At 36.8% G+C, this 24,414-nt stretch overlaps 1 protein-coding gene across 3 annotated transcripts in view; it reads right to left on the bottom strand.

The window, feature by feature from the left end:
- Positions 1 to 24,414, bottom strand: part of RAPH1 (Ras association (RalGDS/AF-6) and pleckstrin homology domains 1) — a 73,320-nt gene that overhangs the window by 11,023 nt on the left and 37,883 nt on the right. For 2 of the 3 annotated variants that reach the window (XM_053471820.1, XM_053471818.1), the window contains exons 2-9: positions 20,942 to 21,061; positions 20,417 to 20,522; positions 18,771 to 19,282; positions 10,454 to 10,528; positions 3,711 to 3,788; positions 3,222 to 3,381; positions 2,568 to 2,689; positions 484 to 549 (exon numbers count right to left, since the gene is read on the bottom strand). In XM_053471820.1, coding sequence (XP_053327795.1) covers positions 484 to 549; positions 2,568 to 2,689; positions 3,222 to 3,381; positions 3,711 to 3,788; positions 10,454 to 10,528; positions 18,771 to 19,282; positions 20,417 to 20,522; positions 20,942 to 21,061 — 1,239 coding nt within the window. The remainder of the gene's footprint in view (positions 1 to 483; positions 550 to 2,567; positions 2,690 to 3,221; positions 3,382 to 3,710; positions 3,789 to 10,453; positions 10,529 to 18,770; positions 19,283 to 20,416; positions 20,523 to 20,941; positions 21,062 to 24,414) is intronic. The other variant, XM_053471819.1, reaches the window with a different exon arrangement.

Raw genomic sequence — 24,414 nt, 5'->3', positions numbered from 1 at the left:
GAGGACAATATTAAATAGTCATTCTCATTAAATCAAACAATTGGCAGATTCAATTTGTTCATTTAAGTATTTATTCCAGCTACATATACATTGTTTGCCAGACAGGGATCATTAGGAAATACATTAAATAATAACAAACCATACCAATGTATCTGAAAATATGCCATCTTTGTCTTGCATTCTACATGTCCCATACAAATCTATGCCTGTCACACAGCTGCCTTTTTGTGGTTGTTCAAAGCTACCCACGGCAAAATGGTCATATGCTACATATTTAAAAAACATGATACTTTCGATACAGGTAGTGGGCTTGTAAAAGTGTATTGTAAAAGTAAACCTGATTCAATTATTTGAATCCATTGCCATTTTACATTTAGAGCTTAAAAAAAAGTGTAGGGTGAATTGGCTTCCAGAACTCATGAAGATATATGAATATATATTTCTTGTGACACAAAAGTTAGACATAATTACAGGGTTGCTTACCTCTAATAAAACCTCTTTATTTCTGTCTGCCATCTCCGAAGTCTCTTTCCTTCCTAGAAGGTAGTTCTGAAACAACAGAACAGTATTCATTAAACAAAGGGAAGAGAGGGGGTGACACTGAAATGAACACGTAGAATTCATAACACAGTTTTGTACTTCATGTCTACCATGAAAATTAAGAAATTGTAATACCATCTGTGACTAAAAGGTCTCTTCCAAGAGATCTGTGCTTATGGAAGTAGGTTCTTCTGTCAAACTTCTATATACTTGACATCTGTACACATAAATGCATAGTAATTTATGGATTTACGGTTTCCTTTACCATTGTCTTAGGATGCATGTATTTATGCAATGTTAATTTAACTGTTTATAGTGTAATTTCACATTGTTTTGTTTGATCACTCTGCCTTCCCAGCTCCCTGAAAGTGGCCAAAACGTATATACATTTATATATACATTTTGTGATAACACTATGCAAGTCTTGCATATCCCCCATCGAGTTATAAATAAATAGATAGAAACATATAAACACGCTTTGTTCTCTGAGCCGAGTGTGTTGATGCCCAGTTGTCTGGACACTGGGATACAAGAGAGCTATAACTGCACACTTTTGGCTACATACCCTATAAAGTGATTAAATAATTATACATTTATGGTATACGATATAACAACATTTACAGATATATTTCCATAATCCAGTACACGGAAAGAAGTTTCAGGTTCGTAATGGTGCCACATTGTAGGCTTTCATTCTACCTGTGAGAAAGTAGAGCACTTTCATTTTTCAAACAAGCATAGCTTAATGCATTTGCATATAATATATGTGTGTGTATGCATGTATGCATGTATGCATGTATATATATATATACACACACACACACACACACACACACACGTAATATCTCTCAAAGACCACTATTTCTAATATAGCAAAGTAAATTAGTTTAAAATGGAGAAAATATTTAGATTCTGGACTGTATGTTACTGAAGACAAGTCAGGTTTCGGAATACATAAGCAAGCCTACTAGATCTCTCTAAGTAATTGCAGAATAAGATGCAACTCCATGACTCTTTATTGGAACACTGCGGGTAACTACCTTACTATTGATGGGTATATGTATCTAGGCACCTGAATCCAATTAGAAAGGCCTGAAACATGCTGGGAATGGCTGGTTTTTAATGGGATAGCTTCATAGGCATACAGAGGCCCTTTATTAGCATTGATCACTCTGGTGTTCCAGTGGGATGTTATGTTGGCTGATCTAAATGTAAGTGAGCATCAGAAAACCCTTTTGAAAATGTGTTAGCACAGCTACGAATTATCGTTGTTTTTCATGAAAACTGCTAAGAGACCCCAAACTTTTTTTTATATATATATATATTTCTATTAGAGGAAAGTTCCATATGTCAAGACCCCAAACCTTTGCCCTAGTTTAAGTTAGGGTACAATGACGGCGCATTCGGTGACTTCCTCTCCCTTGATCATCCAATCAAAGGAGGGGACGTCACTCGCCGAGTTATGCCCATGGAGATGTAAACGAAGATAGCAGAGAGATATAAAGGGAGAAGATAAACGACGAAGAAGACGCGGAAGGGGTCGGCAGAGAAGATAGGGAAACACTTAGAGGGTGAGAGAGTGAACGTGAATGAGAGTGTTAGCATTAGAACGTGTGAAAATTCTAAACGTTTTGCTTCATTTTTGGGGGCTCTGGCCTCATTTTTGTGGCTCGCCAAATTTACCAAAATTCAGTAAATTTGCAATTTGTACAAATCTGAATGCACATTAATTTATATATATATATATATATATATATATAAATATATATGGAAGCACCTGGAATAAGGAGTTTTACTGCAAGGGCACCTTTTTCGAAGAACTTTGGTACATGGTAATTTAAATCATTTTCAGATGAGATTACTAGAGAAGAGAAGTATAGGAAGTGAAGGATTTCACAATGTGAAGCAACAATGTTCATTTCATATACATAAACACACAGATACCCAAATACAAATATTCAGGTGCTGGCACATGTTCAGTAATTGCCCTCTCCCCATCCCTATGTCAAACAGTATATCATTCTAACCTGTGGATTTTTAAAAAGTGCATATTTTTCAATACGTTCCACAAACATGAGTTTGTTCTGACTGTCCCGGGTCCAGTTTAAAAGGTTCTCAACCAGATTTTCATGGTCTTCAAAAATGCGTTCTACAAAGAGAGCACAAGGTCACAGTATTGAATATGTATCTTATAATACAATATATTAAAAAGCAAAAATTGATAAGGATTTTCAGTTTTGTAGTTCACCAAAATACGATACATTAGCAATTACATAATTTAGAAAGTTTAACACCTTCTCTCCTTGCAAAACATTTCAGATGGCATTTGTTTTTTTTTTTTTCAGTCGGCAAACAATGATATGGGAATTAGATTATAAAATAACTTAATATTTATTAACATACAATACGAATATGGTTTACTCTAGCCATATGGGGAAAATACTCCTATTAACACTTCTCTTACTAGTAACTGCAAAACATTTTCCATGGGACATGAATTAATGGTTGTGAAGAGCTACATGCCATCTTAATAATTAAGAATGATAGGCATAGGATAAATGCTCCCTTTTGCTACTTATCTTTGTTTCTAGAGAAACAATATGTACACTTACAAGGAAGAGGACAGAACAATATTTTAGTTAAAGAGTAATGCAAAGAAAAACACATAAAGGTGCCCTTACCCATCTGAAGTTCAGAAATGGTCTCAACCAGCGACCAGTCCAGGCTGTACCCACAATGTGACTTGTCCATCAAGTTGTCAAGCACCTGTCGTACCGTTTGCCTCTCATCCACCATCATCGTCTTGGAGCTGTCATCAGACATATGGACTCTGATCACCAGCTGCACAAGAAAATTGAACGTCACTTTTGCTAGGTCACAGAAGTAAATAAGATTAAATGGTTATTGAGCCTTACATATAGACTATTAAAGCGCCTAAGCTGCTACCTATTTGTTTATCATAAGACATTAATTTATTTAAGTATTCCACAGTCGAGAGCATGGATTAACAAAAATTAAACTTAAACTGCAGCACCCTACTAAACATGTTGACACACAGGATTTTTAAACTTCTTTTGATTCATATTGATATATGCATACACATCCACATCAGGGTGGATAGGGAAAACATCCACGTACATACATAAACACATATACATCCACAAACTCACCTTCTTAACCTGAGCTTCTTTTATCTTTTCTAGGGCTACTCTGATCTTTTCTGCCTTAATCTTAGCAGCTTGTTCCTCCTGCAAACATAAGGAAAGTGGTAAAACCCTTAAAATAATGACCAGCAGGAAATGAAACATTTAAACCCATTTTCCACAAACAAAAATTAAATGTAAGTTTTCTGGTAAGTAGAAATATCATGCATTTGTCAGTTCACATCACTGAACAGAAATATTAAGAATGAGCAACATTTAAATTAACAGAAAAAAAAACAAACAATTAAAATCTCTGCTTCAACACGACCACAAAAAATACAGAAAACCAGCCACAGAAGAAACATGCAAAGTCCAATTTAAGATGCATCAATGATATCTAAAATATAAATATGGGTTTAATACATTAATTTAAGAATCCAACAATATTTCCTTCCAAAAATCTGATGACTAAAAATAATTTGCATATACTATGTAGCGTTAATCCAGGTAGCTAGAGAATTATAGAATGTGCTGTATAATCCCAACAGACCTCGAAGAACGTTGGCTCAGTGAAATTCCGTAAAGACTGCCCAAGGTAACATTACCTTCAGTAAAATGTCTTGTTTGAGAGTATAAAGCCATGTTGTTGCTGGTAACCCATCACATTAACCCATTAAATAAATGTTTTAGGAAGAGAAAGCAGGCTCTGCATTTACAACGCAAGGTCTCCTGATTTTGTTTTAGCCCAACGATTCATAAAATTTAGAGGGTCCCATCCCTACATCAGCAAACTGACCAATGGAGGGAGTTTGAAACAATATACAAAATGGCCAGTAATCAAGTAGTATGTTAGGGTCATTGCACAGTTGCGCTTGATCGGCATTGCCTTCTCCTTACAAAGAGACGCTGAGAAACGAAACATAATATGTGGCCAATATTTTATTCATTAGAGTGACGTGGTTCAAAACATTCATCTGCAACAAGGCTATTTTTATTTTACTGTGCAAAAACAACCCACGTGTATCCAGTGGGAAATTGACTTCTTTATGATACAGGTCTTTTTTGCCTTTTGTTTCTGTAAGTCCAAAATGTTTTGTACACTACTTATTAACCCCTTCATAACAAAAATCTCACAATGCATTGTCATTAATGGGTTTAAGGACAACCCGTTTCCCCTAAGGGGTTAATGTCCTGTTTACACATCGTACAGTCCTGCGGAATATGATGGTGCTATATACCGTATTTGCTCGATTATAAGACGACCCCGATTATAAGACGACCCCCCAAAATCAAAATATTAATTTAGGAAAAAAACAAAAAGCCTGAATATAAGACTACCCTATAGGGAAAAAGTTTTACCAGTAAATATGAATTAATGTAAATTATTTTCATGTTTAATAAAAGCTATGATTGAGAAAAATATATTTTTTAAATTTCCTTTTATTTGCCAACCTGCCCCCCCCAGTTATGCCACTCTGCCCCCAGAAATGCTTTATACCCCCCTATTTGCCACTCTGCCCCATGATATGCCTTATACCCCTGTATGCCACTCTGGCATATAGGGGGTTAAAAGGCATATCATGGGGCTGAGTGGCATATAGGGGGGTATAAAGCATTTCTGGAGGTATATAGGCATATCATGGGGCTGAGTGGCATATAGGGGGTTAAAATGCATTTCTGGAGGTCCAGAAATGCATTTTAACCCCCTATATGCCACTCAGCCCCATGATATGCCTTTTAACCCAGCATGTACTGGCTGCCTTGGCTTGATAGGAGTGTGATTGCTGTTAGCAGTTTGATATATATATATATATATATATCAAACTGCTAACAGCAATCACACTCCTATCAAGCCAAGGCAGCCAGTACATGCTGGAACCTGGGGATGATAGCAGTGGGATTACAGCCTCCATATGCCATGCTACAACCCCCACCCCCCTTACACATCCATGCTATCACACACACACTCACACTCATTCACAAACATTTAAATACTCATTCATTCCATTAACCCCTTAGTTCCCCTATAGACGTACCGGGACGTCCAAAAAACGCCCACAAAGAAACCCCTATGGACGTCCCGGTACGTCCAGCCTTTCGTGCAGCGTCAGGGACACATCCCTGCCGCTGCACGGGAGACCAGGCAGTCGTTTGACAGCCTGGACTCCCCCCTGGCAGCAGAAGCCGGCATTGCCGGCTTTCTGCTGCCCGATCTCCCGTAACAGCTTCCGGCATGAAAGCCGGTAAGCTGTTACGGTTGAAAGTGCCCGATCGCGCGATCGCGCAGTTGAAACGCGCGATCGGGCATTCCCTTCCGGGTTACGTCACTGCTGACGTAACCCGGAAGGTCATCGGAGGACAGGATATCCCCTGCGGGGATATCCTGCCCTCCGATGAGGCACAGAGACGCTGCGATCTCTATGCAGGTCTGTGAGGACCTGCATAGAGATCACAGTGTGATCGGTGCAGGGGGATCGCGGGGAGGGGAGTGAGAGACCATCTCTCTCACTCCCCCTCCCGTCCTGTAACAGAAAAGCTGAAAAAAAAAAAACGGTTAGTGATTTAAAAAATAATATTAAAAAAATCATTAAAATATTAATATAAATAATACAAAAAAAAATTATAATGTGGGCTGTGATGTCATTGTGACATCACTGGCATGTTCAGGAGGTCCCTAGGAGGACCTCTAACCATTACTGTGTAAAAATAATATATAAAAAATAAAAAAAATGTAAAAAAATTAAAATAAAAAAAAAATTAAAAAAAAATATATAAAAAAAGATAATAAAAAAATTATTAAAAAACCTTACTTCCCATTGCCCTAGCATAACATCTAGCCAGTATAACCCTCCTGCCCCCGTTCACAACCCCCAAACCCGTTAAGCCATAGGCATACAAATTTTACAAAATTGTACACCTAATAGAACGCTCCCTGGTGCTGGGAAAGTCTGGAAAATCTATATAAATTAGGTATTTCTGAAATCAGGACACCTGAATTAATAAACTTGGAGGGGATTTTCCATCACTTTACCTAATTTTGTGAGGATTCAGAGGGAAAATGTAAAAAAAAATTAGTTTAATTTTCTAATCTTCGCTAGTTTTTACTAAATTTCTCATTCTAAATTTCCAGCTAATCATCCAACTATGGTATCAAACGAAAGCTCTATCTCTCCTTGAAAAAACGATATATAGTTTACATGGGTACACTATTCACAGGAAAAGAGAATCATCGCTAAACCGACATACCCCAAAAATGGCAAAATTGCTCTGGGCTTTGAGGTACCAAAAACCCCTGGGATTGAAGGGGTTAATCACACACACTTCACACATACTCAAAAACCCTCCCCCACCCCCTCACCTGAACTGCAGATCTCCCACTCGCAGACTTCTGCAGGGGACCGGCTGTAGCAACTTCTCTGGCCCCGCCCCCAGAGGAGGGAGGGGGGAGATAGAGTTCTGTGAGGACGCTGCAAGCTTCCTGCCCTGCTTCTAACAGAAGAGACGCTGCTCGCGACCGGTAAGCAGCATTTTTTGGGGGTCTGATTAGAAGACGACCCCGATTATAAGACGAGGGGTATTTTTCAGAGCATTTGCTCTGGAAAAAACCTCGTCTTATAATCGAGCAAATACGGTAAGTCGATAAAAAACTATAATATAGGCATGTGTATGTTGCAACTGCGTAAACATGTGTGGTTGCTAGAACGTAAACACTATTTAATTTGAAGGCCCAAAACAGTTTTGTGTAGAATATAAACCAGATGTATATTCATTTTTATGTAGACCTGTCCTCTGGCACGCACCACACATTTGTGTATAGTATGAGAAAGCCAATGTTCCCCTACTTAACCTTTGCTCCAACAACTGGTCGGGTGAAATTTCGTCAATAGATACCTTACCAGGATCATCTTGAAAAAGGACCATGGTAAAGTATGAAACGTTGATGGTTTAATAGCACCATTAAAAATCTGATATTGTGATTTCAAAGCAAACTCCTGTGTGTACATACATACATATATACATATATACACACACATATATATTATATATATATATATACATATATACATATACATACACACACACACACTTAAAGTGCAGGTTTAACAAAGTTAAACTCGGACACTTTCCATTTAGTTGGTAAGGTATTGGGGTGTGACTTTACTTATTACATTGAAAGAGTTAACTTTCTTAAACCTGCACTTTAAGTACCATATTTTTCCCAGCAAACAGAAAGATGCAATGATCTAGCTATGGTTCAACTGTAGTTATATATCAACATGCTTAAAACATTTGCAAACTTAAAACACAATATGGAAACCAGCAACCGAGACATTCCCTCTATGCATCTGAGGATAGTCAATATCGCACTAACCTATAATCTTGTATAACAGAAACATTTCAGATCAATGTTATTATACTGGACTTTTTGGTCACTGATAGTGATTTGAATTCTAATTCCCACAAAAAAAAAAAAAAAAAAAAACGCTCAACTGCTTTCTTGTGTCTCTTTGAAACTCTGAATGTCTGCCTTTCCTAAAGTGCTGATTTTCTTGCAGCAGTAACATACTAAACATACATTTAAACCCATAAATTTGTTATTTTACAAAAAAGTAAATACTCTGTTTCATCTTGTCTTTTTTAGTCTAATACCAACTTACATTCAAAAAAGCAAGATGCTGTGCATTTGTCTATTATCCAGCTCTACAGAATTTGATGGCGCCATATAAAACCATAAATAATAATAATAATTCAAAGTATTTTAGTCCTGAAAAGAACACCCCAACCATAAAACGCCAGAAACACATAGAACAAACATTTTGGTGACACAAGGGAGGGTAAGTAGCAACCAATGTCAGAATACAAGCAGTGCATCTTAATAGACCATGCAAACTGATTTCCATTCATTACTTAGGAACCCAATCTAACTGGTTTCTACAACCGGCAAACGACTAGAGGATTATAACCAATACAATTACATCTATAAGCAAAGTCAATATAAATAATGATTTTGAATTACTGGTGTAGTTTGCAAGGCCTAGAAGGACTTCTAGTCCGCCTACAAATGTACAGTAAAGGATGATAGTGATATGAAACCACAGTTTTAGATATATCACTATCTACAGTGGCAAGAAAAAGTAAGTGGACCCTTTGGAATTACCAGCATTTATATATAAAATTGGGTTAAATATATGCTGTTCATCCAAGTTACAATAATGATCAAACACAATATGTTCTAACTAATAACACACATTTTTTACTGTTCGTATCACAGTGTGTTGGAAAAGATATGTTAACCCATAGGCTAATTGGTGTCGGCAAACGTGGAGCTCAATTAACGAAACAGGATTGGAGGTATGTTTTAGGGCTACCTTGACATGAAAACCCACTCAAACATTTTGAGTTTTCTATTCTCAAAAAGCATCTGCTGATGTGAACCATGCCCCACAAAAAATCCCAATCAAGAATTGTCGATTTGCATTAAGCTTGAAAAGAGTGAATAAGAGTTCACATATTCATTAGTCCAGTTAGGCAAATCATTTAGAAATGGATACCATTTAGATCTGTGGCTACTCTGCCTAGAAGTGGGCGCCCAGCCAAGATGACTCAATGGCACCGCATACTCGCATGAAAACGTCATCCCGATGGTTTAGTATGATGGGGGAGCATCATGATTTAGAGCTGTTTTGCTGCCTCTGGGCCTGGGCAGCTTGCCATCATTGAGAGGACACTGAATTCCCAAGTTTATTAAGGTACCATACAGGTTATTGTCAGGGCGGCTGTCCGCCAGTTGAAGGTCAGCAGAAGTTGTGTTATGCAGCAGGACTATGACCCTAAACCTTGAAGTAAATCTACTACTGCTTTAAAAAATAAATAAATACTGGAGTGATCCAGTCAGAACCCAGACCCTAGACAATTAGAGATGCTGTAGAATGACCTCAAGAGAGCCGTTCACATCAGACATCCTATGAACATGGCTGCACTTAACCAGTTCTCTAAGGAAAAATGGTCTAAGATCCCTCCTGAACATTGTGTATGTCTGATCTTCAGCTACTGGAAGCTCTTGTTTGAGGTTATTGCTGCCAAAGGAACTTCGACCGGTTATTAAATCCAAGGGTTCACATATTTTCCCACTAGCACTGTGAATGTTTAAAAATGATAATGGTTTGTGTGTTTTTAGCTTAAGATTAAATTTTCTGAAAAAGGTTCATCATATATATATATATATATATATATATATATATATATATATATACACATATATACACATATATATATATACACACACACAGTGACACATATACACACACAGTTTGCACTTTGATGTGCCCCAGTTTTGCCATGATAAGTACTGCACTGAATCATACTTAACAAAACATCCAGTTCTAAGGATTTTTAAGAAGGTGCCACCTACCTACACAGTATGCATGAGTAGGAATGAAAAAAAGGCAATGAAATCTGCAGAAGTTTTGTTTGTTTGGATTAATCCCAACAATTCCATGCACTGTCACGTGCGAAGCAGTGCATGAATTTCCCAAACAAATCTGGAGCATTCAAAGCCCCTCCTGAAAAGGGCAAACAAAATTGCTTCACAGCATGCATGGTACAATAAGATGTACTGCCTTTATGAAATGGAATGACGCGCCAGTGATTACTGGTCCCTCTCGATCAAATATTGCCCTAGGCCCATGATTTCTTTCTTCCATTTCATGGTTGGCATTTTAGGGAAGGTAGGAAGTAAAGCATGCAGATGGGAGAACACACTTAGTCACCTTAGTCAGCAAGTGAGAGGGCTTCCCTGCAATGTTTCTGAGTAGGAGTGAGGTCTCCCTGTCCAGATAGGAGTGCTTGCAGAAAAAAGAAATAGAAAGGGTGGGTGGAAAATCACAAAAGAGAATATCGGTGAAAATCACAATTAAAAGATAATATCGGTGAAAATCACTGCGTGTTCTGATTAATTCAGCGTGCCAGGAAAGAGGAAAAAATGAAAGAAAAACAGTATTATGTATCTTTCCTCAACACATATACATACAGTTTTCATCAAGTTTCCCCAACCTGAAAGTAAAGGTGTTAATTATATAAATATATAAAATTAAAGTATAGATCTGAGTCCCAGTGTAACAACTAAATGTATCTAAAGGATTTTCTGTCCCAAAATTTCTCTCCATTAGATTCACTCCACACATAATGCAGAGAATTGGAAGACAGCTGGCTTCATGATATATATAAGGTGTAAAATATAGGATTTTGAAAAAAGTACAGATACACTTTGCACAAAACAAATATTGCTGTCCCTAATGAAAAGCACATGGCTACGGAGATATTTAGGAGAATTAACGTGGATGACACATTTAACAGGTCATGTAGGACATTAATCGCCAGGTAGTTGGTACTAAAACCTCTTTGATATTTGATATGCAGCTTCCATAGTTTTGTAATTATTACACTGTTTCAAGCTGTGATTTATTAATTATGGGAATAAGACATACTGAAACAATTAAGGAGCCTCACGAATCAAAAAAAAATAAAAAATAAATCTTACATCAACAGGTATAAGGATAAAACTGAAACATTCATTAAGCTGTGAACCTGCTGGGAACCACTCAAAGTATGCTTTTGTCAGGGATATGTTTGTGAGGCAACAAGTTCTAGAAGTTCAATATATATATATATATATATATATATACACACACATACACACATATATATATATATATACACACATATACACACCATATGTTTTATGTAATAGTTTTAAGTTTCTTTACAGAAAAAAAATCCTTATACTTATATTTATAGTGTGAATATAAATATGTTTTAAAAAAGATTTTTATGAAACTGTTCCAGTGTTTAATTGTGGAACCCATTACAAGTGACCCTTGCAACTGTAGAATGTCTAAGATGTGCTTGTTGGAGAGACTTGCATATGCTCACCAGCTGTGTCTTTGATTTAAATTATTAGCAGACATAGATGTGCCTCTGGTTGATTGCTATTGCATAATGTTCATTGCACAAGCATGCAATATATATAAAAAGACACCCAGTTCAAAACATTTCTACACCTCTCTGTTTTGCTATTTTGGATAACAACTTTGCTACCTGACAGTGTGTTAATGTTTTCCCATGGGGCTTTGTGCTGCCTAGTCCTTATACAAGGTTCAATATCCTTCTATCGTAAGAACGTACGATATACATTATTTGCCTTTAAATGTGCCACTGCTCCAATGCCTCCAACCAACAAAAAGTGAATGCCTCGTTCCAGCTTTGAGTGGTACTCCTAAAGGATAACTTTCCAGCACAATTACAGGACACTTACAACCAGATACACCAAAGTCATATTTTCTTTTTTTTACCCAAGAATCACAAAAAAACTGCTCTTATTTTCTATTCTGCCTATTCTATTCTGTCATGATAATCGCTCTTCAACAAAATGATACAAACAGGCTAAAATGCAGTTTACTAAAACATTGCAAGTGTAGCACAGGATTTGTGCTCCATCTCCCCATCTGAGTTAACAATAGGATTTTAATGCAATCTTAGAGCTGCATATAATATACTGGCTATGCCAGGAGGAGGACTCATGATGTCAGAGGTAGCAAAAAAAAAAAAAAAATCAATAAATGTGAAACACTATAAAATACAATCACAAGTGACGGTTTGCACTGATGGAAGAAGACATTGATTTGCTTCAGATGTGACCGTCACTTCTTTTTTTTTCCAGAGAAAAACTACAGGAAGAAGCTGAAAGATTTTAAAAAGGGGACCCATATACACAAGTACACAATTGAGCTGTATAAATATTAAGTGGTCTCTAAATCCTTCTTTTCTAATATGTTATATACAGTCCCAAGATTAAAACAGGCATACAAAAACGGTTGGTTCATTAAACTGGAACGCTGATATGACATAACTTGTCTGTTGAGGGATATATTTTTATTTTAAACATATGTTGTGCACAATACATAACTTACGTCTAGACTTTGGAAATGAGAATAACTAAATTATGGTGGATACATAATGCACAGCAGCATGGCCAGTCAGGGCAGGTCCTAGACCAAACAGCACCCCAGGCAATAAATTCTATGTCTTACTTTTCCCCATACTGCTGTAGGCTGCTGTGACAACCTATTACAGCACAAGCAGCCATCTCCATCTCTGATGACACTATAGAGAGAATGATCCTCAGCAGGGAAACCTTTTGGTTTTTCCATCAGAGCGAGGGGATTCCCCAGTGGCGTTACCGGAAAAGGCATTTGAATCCCCCTGAATGTAAAGTCAGTCGCTCAGCCTGCAGTCACCTGGCAATGCATAAATTGCCAGTGCTATATCCTCCTGAGTACTATGCCCATTGTCGCAAAGAGGTTTAAGTACATATGATGGCTGAAGTGTCTCTAATATTCAGCCAATATTATAAGACATTATGCAATTCAAAATCTTGTGTGTTACACTTGTTTGCTAAATTATACATAATCATATACAAGAGAATAATTATTCCTGATAATACTGCGTTACATTTGGTACAATTACAGTGTATGCTGCAGCTAGAAGCTAGAAGAAAAAGAAAGTGATATCTATATGCCAAGCTTCATATATGTATCGGAGGAACAGAGGAACATGCAATTTGTTTCTTCCGTGCTGTGGTTGAAACAATACGGGATGTAAGTGTGCTGCTATCTTAACAGTATACAAAAGGAGTCATACAGATAAATCCTTCAACGTACAAGGATCGCTTCCGCCTCCTTGTGTGTAAAGTCAAGGTGAAGCTTGGCTTCCGAGGTTGTCCTATGGTCACATGCTGTGACAGATAGGAGTGTGTGCAATGTGAGAAAAGACATAATCAGTGTATGGTAAGCTGTATTTTAGAAGAGACAACATATCAATAAAATGATAAAAAAAAAAACAGCAGTTGCTCAAGTTAAACAACTGATCATAGAAAGGGCAGGTATAGCTTATTAAAAGTTATTCTTGCTGCTAGAATAAAGATGAATCTGTACACAAAACAATCCACTGCATACCCAGGGAATACCATTTAAAAAACACCTATATAAAGGCACAAACGTTGGGATGCCTTCACACTATATGGCCATATATTGGTTAACCCACGAGGATGCAGGGTCTGACCAAACCTTAGGGTTGAGCAGCCCCACCTGCCTCACAGATGCCTCATTATTGGTGTCCAGAGTCTGAAATGTAATTCAGTCCCACTGATTCAGCTCCTTGATAAGCAATATAAGCATATGTAAAATGAAATCGGACTTGTCAAAAATGGGGTACTTTGACGTAGTGGCGGGCTAAGCAATACATGGCCATATAGTGTAACAATACTTTGTCGTTATATGACCTGTCTGAAATGCCAAAAAAGTGATTTTTGATAAATGAAATTCTTTCAACAGTTGTAGTAAAATCAGCTTTTAACTAGTAATCTACAACTCTCGTTATTCTAAGATAGTCAAAGACCTTCAAAATAATCACAGATTTCAGATCAATAATTATTTGATAGCTGCCCATTGGATCACTTGCTGTAACATAATACAAGAGGGGATTTCATGTGCATATTGTGTTAGTGGTATGTTACACATATACAAGTAAAATTATATCTGTACCTAATCTTTGGCCTTCATAGGTTAGTGTATCACGTGGATGTGTGAAAGGCCACAAAGCACTGCTTACACACACAAGCGTAGAATTTTATTTCGCAACTGTAAGGTCACCCTGCATCGATAAATCATTAGCTGTAATATAGTAGGATTTATATTTCACAGTTTTTTGGACTGTGCCAGCCACAACTATAGGAACATGCATCAACATGTTAAAATTGCACAGTAGTATGGATCTACACCAGGAGCTTCAGAACCCAGGCTGGAGATGTGCCATTGGTAGCAAATGTTGTTTCAGCAAATGGATTTCCAAAAGGGCAGTTTTTCACCTATTTTTTTTCCTTTGCATTAAAAGTTCCAAAAAATCCTTCAACCTGTTTGCGTGTATTTCTAGGAAACAGTTTTTCCTAGTAGTACCCAACCAAGAACACACGTCACAAACCACCAGAGATTATCTTTGTAACACAAGCTAATAAAGAATGAGTGAATTCTACAAGGCCCTTTTCCAAGCTTTTAACAACAGGCTTCAGTTTCTAGCGATCATCAAAGCAGTAGGTGCTCAAACAGCAAGTAAAACACTGAAGTGGAAATAACTCAGGAACCCTAATTCCCTACATTTTTGTGTTGTGTGTTGTATAAAAAAATAAATACAATCTAGAAAATACATACAATTCTGGAGCTGAGATTCAAGAGACTGTTTATAAGTAAATTTAGATTATCACAAAAATAATTAGCCCCTCCTATAAGTAAATCCGAAAAAAATAAAGGTAGAATGCCAATATTTATAATTTTGTTAATCGAAATGGAGCATCAAATGGAGTATTTTAGATGTTTTAAGCATTTAAAATTTATTTTATTGAAATTTTATATCAATGTCACTTTCTAAAGTATGTGTGGACAATACAATCACTCTGAAATCCGGTCACCTAACATTAGTTTCAATAATCTTTAAGAAAATGTATTATATTTAAGCCATGCATAATAAAATAAAGGCCCTGAAAGCCCAAGTGTAGTTGGGCCTTGATTGAAAGTTGCTGTAATGCGGAAGTTGGCAGGCTGAACATTTCTTTCTTGATTTTACACAGATGCTGGAAAAAAATGTTTTTCCTCTCTCAAATCCAAATTATTTCACTTTGTCACCAAGTAAGAAAATGTGACATTTGTATTGTAAGAAGCCATGGAAACCAGAAAACATTTAATATCATTGGAATGTACCTACAATCCATTTAATTTAAAACAGGCCCTAAATGCACTGCACAAAGGAAAATATTTGCCAAATAACACACATATATTGCCTGGCTACCATTTAACGTAAATCCATTCGTGCAAACCGATATCCCGTACTGCGATATAAAAATTTTATTAGCATAGAACATCCCTTGGAAACTACCTGTGTGCATCCTCATGGATGCCGGGTCCCAGTATAGAAGGTTTGCTACAGCTGGCAGTCCTCATGAGTAAGTTAATATAAATTTACTTTTACTATTTTTACAGTGGGCAGAATTAGGAATTTGTGGGATTAGTACATGGAAAGATTAGTAGGTGGCATTTAGACAGTTCAGTTTTAGGCAGGGATTAAATATTAAATATTATATATATATATATATATATATGTTGTTTTTTATGTTAGCGCAAGTGGAATTAGTTTAAAGTGAAGTAAGGCTAAAATTTTTATTTTTTATAAAAAATGACCCTTTTATCCACAGTTTCCACCCCAAAGAGCTAGAGCGCCCAAATTATAAAATAAGAATCTATAATGTTGGGTACTTCTCTACTTGGGAGATGCTGCTAATCACAAATTGCTCTTCTCCAGCTGTGGCACATAGAAACATAAAATTTGACAACAGATCATAACCACTTGGTGAATCTTGGTGAATCTAATCTGCCAATGTAAAGACTCAGACCTTAACCAGTTGAGCATTATGCCCATTCACATGCATGTATGAATTCCCTCACTGGGAAGCTTTTCCTCTTATACACCTTTTGCCTCAAACATTGGCAAAATGTAGCCAAACAGCTTTTCAGAAGTATGTACTTCGCTATTGAAGTTACAGCGGTAAGAAATGTATAACTTGGAAAAGGTGGTGTGCATCCTGTAATATATGTCTTGTTATTTTCAAAATTGATGGAAACAAAGCTCAAATATGAGTACAAGTAAACTAATATATTCTGGGTCCATTTCCTTCAGTTGTGTGGAAATTATTATAGCAAATACATGTCTCCGCTCTCCTTCTGTTGGTTTTTGTTCACATACACACATATATATATATATATATATATATATATATATATATATATATATAAAACCCATCGTTTAAACTTGAATATAAAATAATAGCCACACTAAAAATATGTAATGTGTATGGGTGTAGTAAATCACAAAGAGGCAAATTATGGTTAAACCAATACACAGTAAATAACACTGGTAATGAAGATGTTAAGTTGATCAAATTACAAGTTTGAAGAGGGCAAACTTTTAAATGAGTAATCAGTCCACGTGCAATACATTGACATGCCTGTCCTGCTGGTAAGCAAAGGAGAAAATAATCAAACATGAATAATAAATAAACCTAATCAGCAGGTTTTAGACACTAATATTGCCAGTACGTGCCTCAAAACCCCAAAACATCTGTTGGTGTAACACTTAATAAGCTATTTCATCCAATTTCTTATATATGAAAAGCAAAGGTGTTTCTGTATTGCTGCAAAATATTGAAGCCAGAGATAAGAATTCTCTGGACAAATATAAAAAAAAACACAGTTGCGTTCCTGTTGACACAGAAATCCTGCTGCTGAAGAACCAAGATTTAAAAGGATCAGTCACTTTTACAGTATTTAGCATGATTAAATTATTTTTATACTATTGCTTTGGCTTATTTAGTTTCCTGCCCTAAAGTCGACTTCTCTTTTCTTTACCCAACCCTTACAAAGGATACCTGAACCAATATATTGCACCAACGGGAAGAAGAAGAATGTAAATCCTAGGAATGGGAAGTTAACACGTTATTTTATTCTGTAAAACGCATTACACACATTATAATTTTTACAATGTAGGTTTTGTAGATGGACATTCAAGGTGCCCAGGAGCATAACTAGAAACCACAGGGCCCTGGTGAGAAAATGGCACGCACATGCTCACACACTACATATACACACATGTAGAGACATCTAACTCCACCTCCTTCCTACTCCCGTTTACCTCTCACCGCTCCTGCAGCTCGCTGTCAGTTTCACTACAGGGTCATGTGATATGTTCCCGTCTCCTGGTGCGGCCCAAGTCGGAATGGCCTTTTCTAAACAATTTTGAATCAGTACGAGGAGACAAGCGGAACCTGGCCCATCGCGCTGCAACCCCTCTAGTTCCACCACTGAAGGTTACAGATCTAGTTTCAAGAAACACTAAATCTTTCCAATGGACCCTCTAGTCACAATGTCAGAACATTTCCAATAAATACATCAGTTCTTGGGAAGTCAAACAGTAAAGACAGTTTTAAAAACAGATACTACAGGTGTAATTTTATTATGAACCAAATGCTTAACAGTATCGGGGGAACTTTGGAAATGCTTTGGCATGTACACATTTTACAGTGACTTGGAGATCCAGGGGTTTATTTGTTAAATGGAGAGTTCCCAGGAGAGTTATGGTTTCAACTCTCTCATTTCTGTATTCTTTATGAAGGGTCAGCACTTGGAAGTTTCTCCTGCAAGACAGGCTGACCTGGCCCTGCAGTCTCACTGATTGAACAATGCATTATACCTGAGAACAGACCTCCTCTAAATCATGCTACATGAACTCCTCCGATAAACAATGCACAAAAACATGCAACAGTCAATTATGCATGATAAAGTCTTATGCACAAAACATTTCAGTCACACTGAAAGATATGCCAACCAATTTCAACAGAGACATTGTATGATAAGAACAAATAAAGATACATTCTGTCTATTTGTAACCTTACGCATATATAAAATGTGCTACATATAACCTTCCAAAAAAAAACTCAGAGTACATCTCAGTACAAAAAGAGAACAGTGCTGTCAGCAAATATGGCATGTCAGAACTTGGCAGCAAAATACAGCATTCCTCTAAGTTTTAACTATTCAGTTCTGGGACAGACAAAAACATGGTACAATTACTCAATAGCAATTGTCCATGGGCAGATCATGCTTATTAGAGTACCTCCACTTAAAGGAGGGTTAATCAGAAGTGCAATGCAGTTGTATGAATTATTTACCTACATCCTTAATAGAATTAACAGCAAATTACAGTGGCTACTTTAGAGAGATGGAAAAAGAAGCTCTGTCTTTCTTTCTACAGACTTCCTTGCATTGCACATATCTTCGGGTAATGCAAAACACCCAAGAACAGTGCTAACTAAACTTCAGATTGCCGCTGTCTTCATATGTGAATACAGAAATGTAGTCTATTCCAAAAGCACATCACCATGTTCAATTTAGTACTTTCCAGACAGCCCTTGTTATAGCTTCTTACCTCAGATATTGGTGGTACTTGTGACAGAATCTCCAGTTCTTGTGGTCTTGTCATTTTGTCAATGTCCAGGGAATCCATACTGGAAGCTGCAGATGTGATACTGGAACGTGAAGAATTGCTGACAGATCGGATATCGCTATCACTCACGGTTCCTGCTGATGCGGTCCTCCGGTGGTGTACAGTTACTACAGGTTTGCTATCTTCTACAATGGTCTGCCGGGCTGCCTCATCCATACTAAGAGATGCTTGTTCTAGTTGTGCAGTGATGTCATCCAAGGAGAAGTTGGCATGAGCGGGCTTGGACATTCTCCCTGATGAAGAATGCAGTCCCTTTAAGCTGCTCTGCTTTGAGCTCAATCGACTCGCAGGTGGCTTCTGAAAAGTTTTCCTTTCATGAGGCTTGAGTGTATTCTTGGAGGAATGTGTCCCAATGCTACTTAATTCCTGCTCAATTGAGCAGAGGTCAGCCATAAGAGCATCCAGATCCACTGTCTCACCTTGATTCAAAGCTTCTGCAAATACACAAACACATAGACCATAGCCAAATAAACAATACCCGGTAGATTTTACAGAGACACAGCGTAAAGAAAGTGTGTGTGTGTATATACACATATACTGTCCTTCTAATTCAAGACCTAATGGGAAAAAAAGGCAAGATATACCACAAACATGAGAAAAGCATGAAAAATGGGGGCTTTTTCTAATGCACGCACATCATATTGAAAAGCTGGCAACAACAGATGCAGGTGACTTTTTTAACTTGGTTACTCGTTATACAAAATGTATATTTAGAAGCACTGTAAATAATTCACAATCACTTTATAGTTAGTAATTATGTACGTTCACAGTACTATAAATAACAAACAAGTATATCCATTATTATGTCATATAAATTGATATTTAAATCTCAGTATTCTGCCACATAACACTGCTTATTCTGTCACTTATTGCTTCCATGATGCATTGAAAAAGCTGAAAACTTATTTCATGATTGTACTTGCCACACGACATGCAAATCCACAACTTTAACTGTTTTGAATATACATTATCCATAACAAAATCCAACAAAACACTTTCCCCTGACACTTAAACTGAATTCTTAAAATTTGCAAAATAAAAAAAATTGAAAAGAAACTAAAAATCTTTACAAACGTACTAGGTATGGCGGGTGTACCACATAACAAAATTACATTTAAAAAGTTATTCAAGCCTAAATCAGATATTAAATGTTGTGACCTGTACAGGGGAATATGAATATGTTTTTTTGTATAAAATATCTATGCAGCAGACTAAAGATGGGAGATAGCAGATAGAAAAAAAAAATGATACAATCAGCAACAATTCTTTGAATAAAAAGGGCAGCTGTCAACTTTTGCCACGACCTGGGAACTTTTTCAAAGTAACAGCATCCCTTATAGTGTTAATACCTTATAATAATAAATAGAAGTCTGCTGCTGAAGCCTTAGGACTTGATAACTGGAGGAAAAAACTACCATAACAGTGGTGAACATTGGTGAAAGGCTGGGGATGGTTCATGTAACTGTACCATTGTATTTCTAGTGTACAGTGTGATATACAAAACTACCTTCTAGAACAGTGTACCCCAAGTATTCCCACTGGATTAAAGTACAAAATATTTATCTTACCATTCAAGTTATACATGGAGAAGCGATAGGAGAAGTTAGCGAGATTGGTTTCTTGGCGCAAAGGAGATCTCTTGACTGGCTCTTCAATCTTTTCTGTATCCATACTCTAAAAGAAGAAACACAAATTACGTTCACACAGAGAACAGTTCTAAACTAGTTAAACCTGACATGGTAAATACCCTAAGGTTAGATATTAGTAAATATTTTAACATGCTGCTTTATTTATAAATGTGGTTCCATCCCCTTGAGGGTTGCAACCAGGCCACATTTTTTGCAAACTCCAGCTCCAACACGGGCATCTCAACTAAAAGTTCTCCAACTCCTCAAGAGCTAGAGTTTAGCATTAATGTAACCCACAGTAATATATTTTTAGTTTATACCTTTAATAAGATGCATCATACTGAAGAAGTAGTCTAATAAATCACAAAGGCCATATTTTAAAATGAAGATCTTCAGAATATATAAACATCAGATTCCTGGTTGCTTAGTCCCTTTTATAAATCTGATTAAGATTCATTTTACTACCTGGGTGAGTTTGTCCAGCTCGCCCAGCCAAGCTCCAAACATCTTATCCAGATCCTGGTCCTCTTTATCACTGTCTTCCTCCGCCCCATGATCAAGTTCTTCATCAGATAATTGTTCCATCTAAAACACAACAGGAAATGACGAGTATTAGGTTTGGAAAACCGTCACAAAAATTACATGAGCCAAGGTCCAAGCACACCTTTGCTTTAATGATCAATGTAAAATGTGTTTGCAACAGGTATAGCGGGGCAAGCTGAGCCAGACTTAACTAAAGTTGTTCAGGATAACATCCTGTACTAAAGAAAAGGACAAATTTGAGCCACCTTAGCTCAGTGTTCAGTGTTGAACACTAACCAACATCGGTGCCCCAGCTATGGTAGAAATACAATTTGAGAAAGGGGTGGGAGTAAAATAAAACATGATGAACTAAAAGAATAATAAAGACCAAGAAGGCCCAGTTTTATAGGTTTGTCAAAGCACCTTTCGCAAAATCACATTTAGGAGGAGTCATATTGAAAAGGCACATTGCATCAAGATGGCTCTTAGAAGGCTAATTTCGCAGATCAAATGTCAAAACATGCTTGCCAAACATTAATATAACCTATATGAAACAACATCAAACAATACTTTGAAACAAAAACATTAGTCCAGAGTAACCGGCAAGGAAATTATCAGATAACATCCTAGTTTCCCCAACTAAAAACCCAGTGGGTATCATGGCAAAGAAAGGTAAAACAATTAAAAAGGTTGTATAAGAAATGCAGGAGATTTTAATTTGGTGATGAAACCACAATTTAAAAAATAACAGCCTAAATGGGTTAATATCTCCAAGGAACTGGCAAGACTATACACATTTCACAAGAATTTAAAATTCAAATTCATACTCCCACATTGTCATGATTCTAGGAGATACCAATTCGGTAAGAAATTATGGAAAATGAAGAATTAAAGAGATTAAGCAGGGAGACTTAAAATCCATGGACTCTGGAGACTGAATGTTAACTTGTTAATATCTGAGGAAATTCAGATATATTTTAAGGAGATGATATAGCTTTTTATTAAATAAATTTCGGCCAAATCTGGAGCACATATAAATATGTAATGAGGGGTTATTTAATTAAACAAGGGTCCCAAATTTAAAGAGGACTAGCCTTGACAGATTATATATATATATATATATATATATATATATATATATATATATAAAACTAATGGAGAATATTAAAAAGAGAGATTGAACAAATCTGGATGCAAATAGAAAAATGTATGGTAAATTTACAAGATCTAGATATATTATTATTATTATTATTATCTTTTATTTATATAGCGCCAACAGTTTACGCAGCGCTTAATACAATACATAAATTCAAGGGATATGACAAGACAAGAATTGACAGACTTAGACAAACCGATACATTTGGTGGAGAGAGCCCTGCTCGCAAGCTTACAATCTATTTTGGATACAACCAAATAAACGAGAATAAGAGAGGAAATGGAGAAGGACAGAAATACGGTAGTATGACCAACAATGTCCGGGACAAATTGATATTGTACAGATCCTCCTGTTCCTCCAAGTTTTTTGGGATTTTATGTTCTTGTTTTATCACTTTGTATATCAATATGATAACTAAAGGAAAAAAAAATGTCCTGCTTTCGCCAAATAATGGTTTGTACAGATGAGATATAAGGAATATAAGGAATACGAGGCACATAACTAACAAGCCACAAACAGACCCCTGTTGAATTTATTGCAGTTTATCCGAAACAGAAAAGAAAAATCCTGTTTGCACATTTCCTGTGAAAGCCACTAAAACCAAAAGATAAGAGGTTTTGTGGCCAATGCATCTGCTTAACCCACACACAATAAAACATATACAAGAAAAAAAAAAAAAAAGACTTGTATCAGTGAACATTGTCATTTGTAGAGCATAATGTAGCTTTAAATACAAGAGTAAGCTTTTTCAAGGAGCTCAGGAGATATGTGTAGTGACTGAATAAAACCTTCTTTACTTTATAATGCTTAACTAAACTTCATATTAGCTATGAATACGTCACAAAGTCTACCCTCCTCTAGACCACTTAAAACAAAGGTTACTCTTTGGGTTACCTGTAACATTGGGAGGTATTTTCTAGGAGCCAAGAGTATTCCCTGTGAGTTTCACCAAGAGTTTACTGAAATCCCGTGTAGATGCAAAGTCTTGAGTGTTCCCAACTATTGCGATGTGAACATTCCAACTGGTATAAGCAAATGGAATGAATTATACAGTTATTTTCTCCATGGGGAACTTGGGGCCATGAAACCATAAGAGATAAAAGCTAGAGACGCTTATCTGTTTGTTTACAGCTGTCCTGTCATGGATATAGCCTGGTATTGTCCAAAAGGAAGTGAGACAGTTGTGTCAGATGCTGATGCTGCTTCTTTCCATTGCACATGGAATCTGATAACTATAGTATATAGTTCAGTGTTGAGATCAGAGTACATCATGTCTTGGTTAGCTGACACAGCTACTATATGTGCATTATAGAAATAAAAAAAATGTATGGCCAATGCAAATAAAGGCTTGAATAAGGCACTGTCTGCAGAAGAATCAGAATAAAGAATGCATTTAACATGAACAAAGTCTCCACATCTGCTCTGAGAGAGTGAATGGTAATCAGCAGCAAGAAGTGAGGGGGGGGAGGCTCTTATTTAGCAATATTTATAACCAATGCTGACAAAGCAGTCTTAATAGAGGACAGAACTGTGGGAGTCACTTCCTTGTGAGCACATCTTCAGCAAACAAACGACAGCAACCACTACAAATTAAAGCTCCCACTTTGATTTTCTTTTTCTAGGCTCTTTTTCCGAAAAATTAATTTAGTACATTCTTGTATACCAGACATCTGGTGTTTCACCTGAATACATTTCACCTAAAGTGTGGTTTTACAGGACAGAGATATTAGTACACATACATTTGAAGAATGCGTGTATCTGAATGCGTGGAACGTGCAATAGGAGTGCAGTCGAGAATTGTCGAGCAGGTGGGAAGCTGCAGCTTTTCTATAAGCTTATAAAAGTATTTACAAGGTACTTTCATACACATTCATTGCCCAAGGTGCTCCATGAAACATGCAATACGATTAGCGGGCTATTGGAGGCTCGGGACAGGTACCTAGTTCAGAGTTAAGGAAATGTGAGACAACCGGCTACAAATTAGCCTCTCATGTTATCCTTCTGTGATTACGGAGGGGAAATCAGTGCAACTTTGCTAAGACAGGGTCAGAGTGCAAAAAATGGGCAAATTAAGACAATTCAACCCACTTGAAGAAAAAGTAGTGACATATACACACAAGTACAACAAGTAACGGCTATGTTATGCATATACCTGAATGTTCTTTTTAACAGCTAGACCTAACAGTAAAAGAAAAGTGCTTCAAATGTTTAAGCATTCACTGCTGAATCCCTTTTTAAGACTCCATTAGTCCTATAGGTT

Source organism: Spea bombifrons, chromosome 7 (assembly GCF_027358695.1).
Source record: "Spea bombifrons isolate aSpeBom1 chromosome 7, aSpeBom1.2.pri, whole genome shotgun sequence".
Classification (NCBI taxonomy): domain Eukaryota; kingdom Metazoa; phylum Chordata; class Amphibia; order Anura; family Pelobatidae; genus Spea; species Spea bombifrons.
This window is presented reverse-complemented; position numbering and strand designations above follow the sequence as displayed.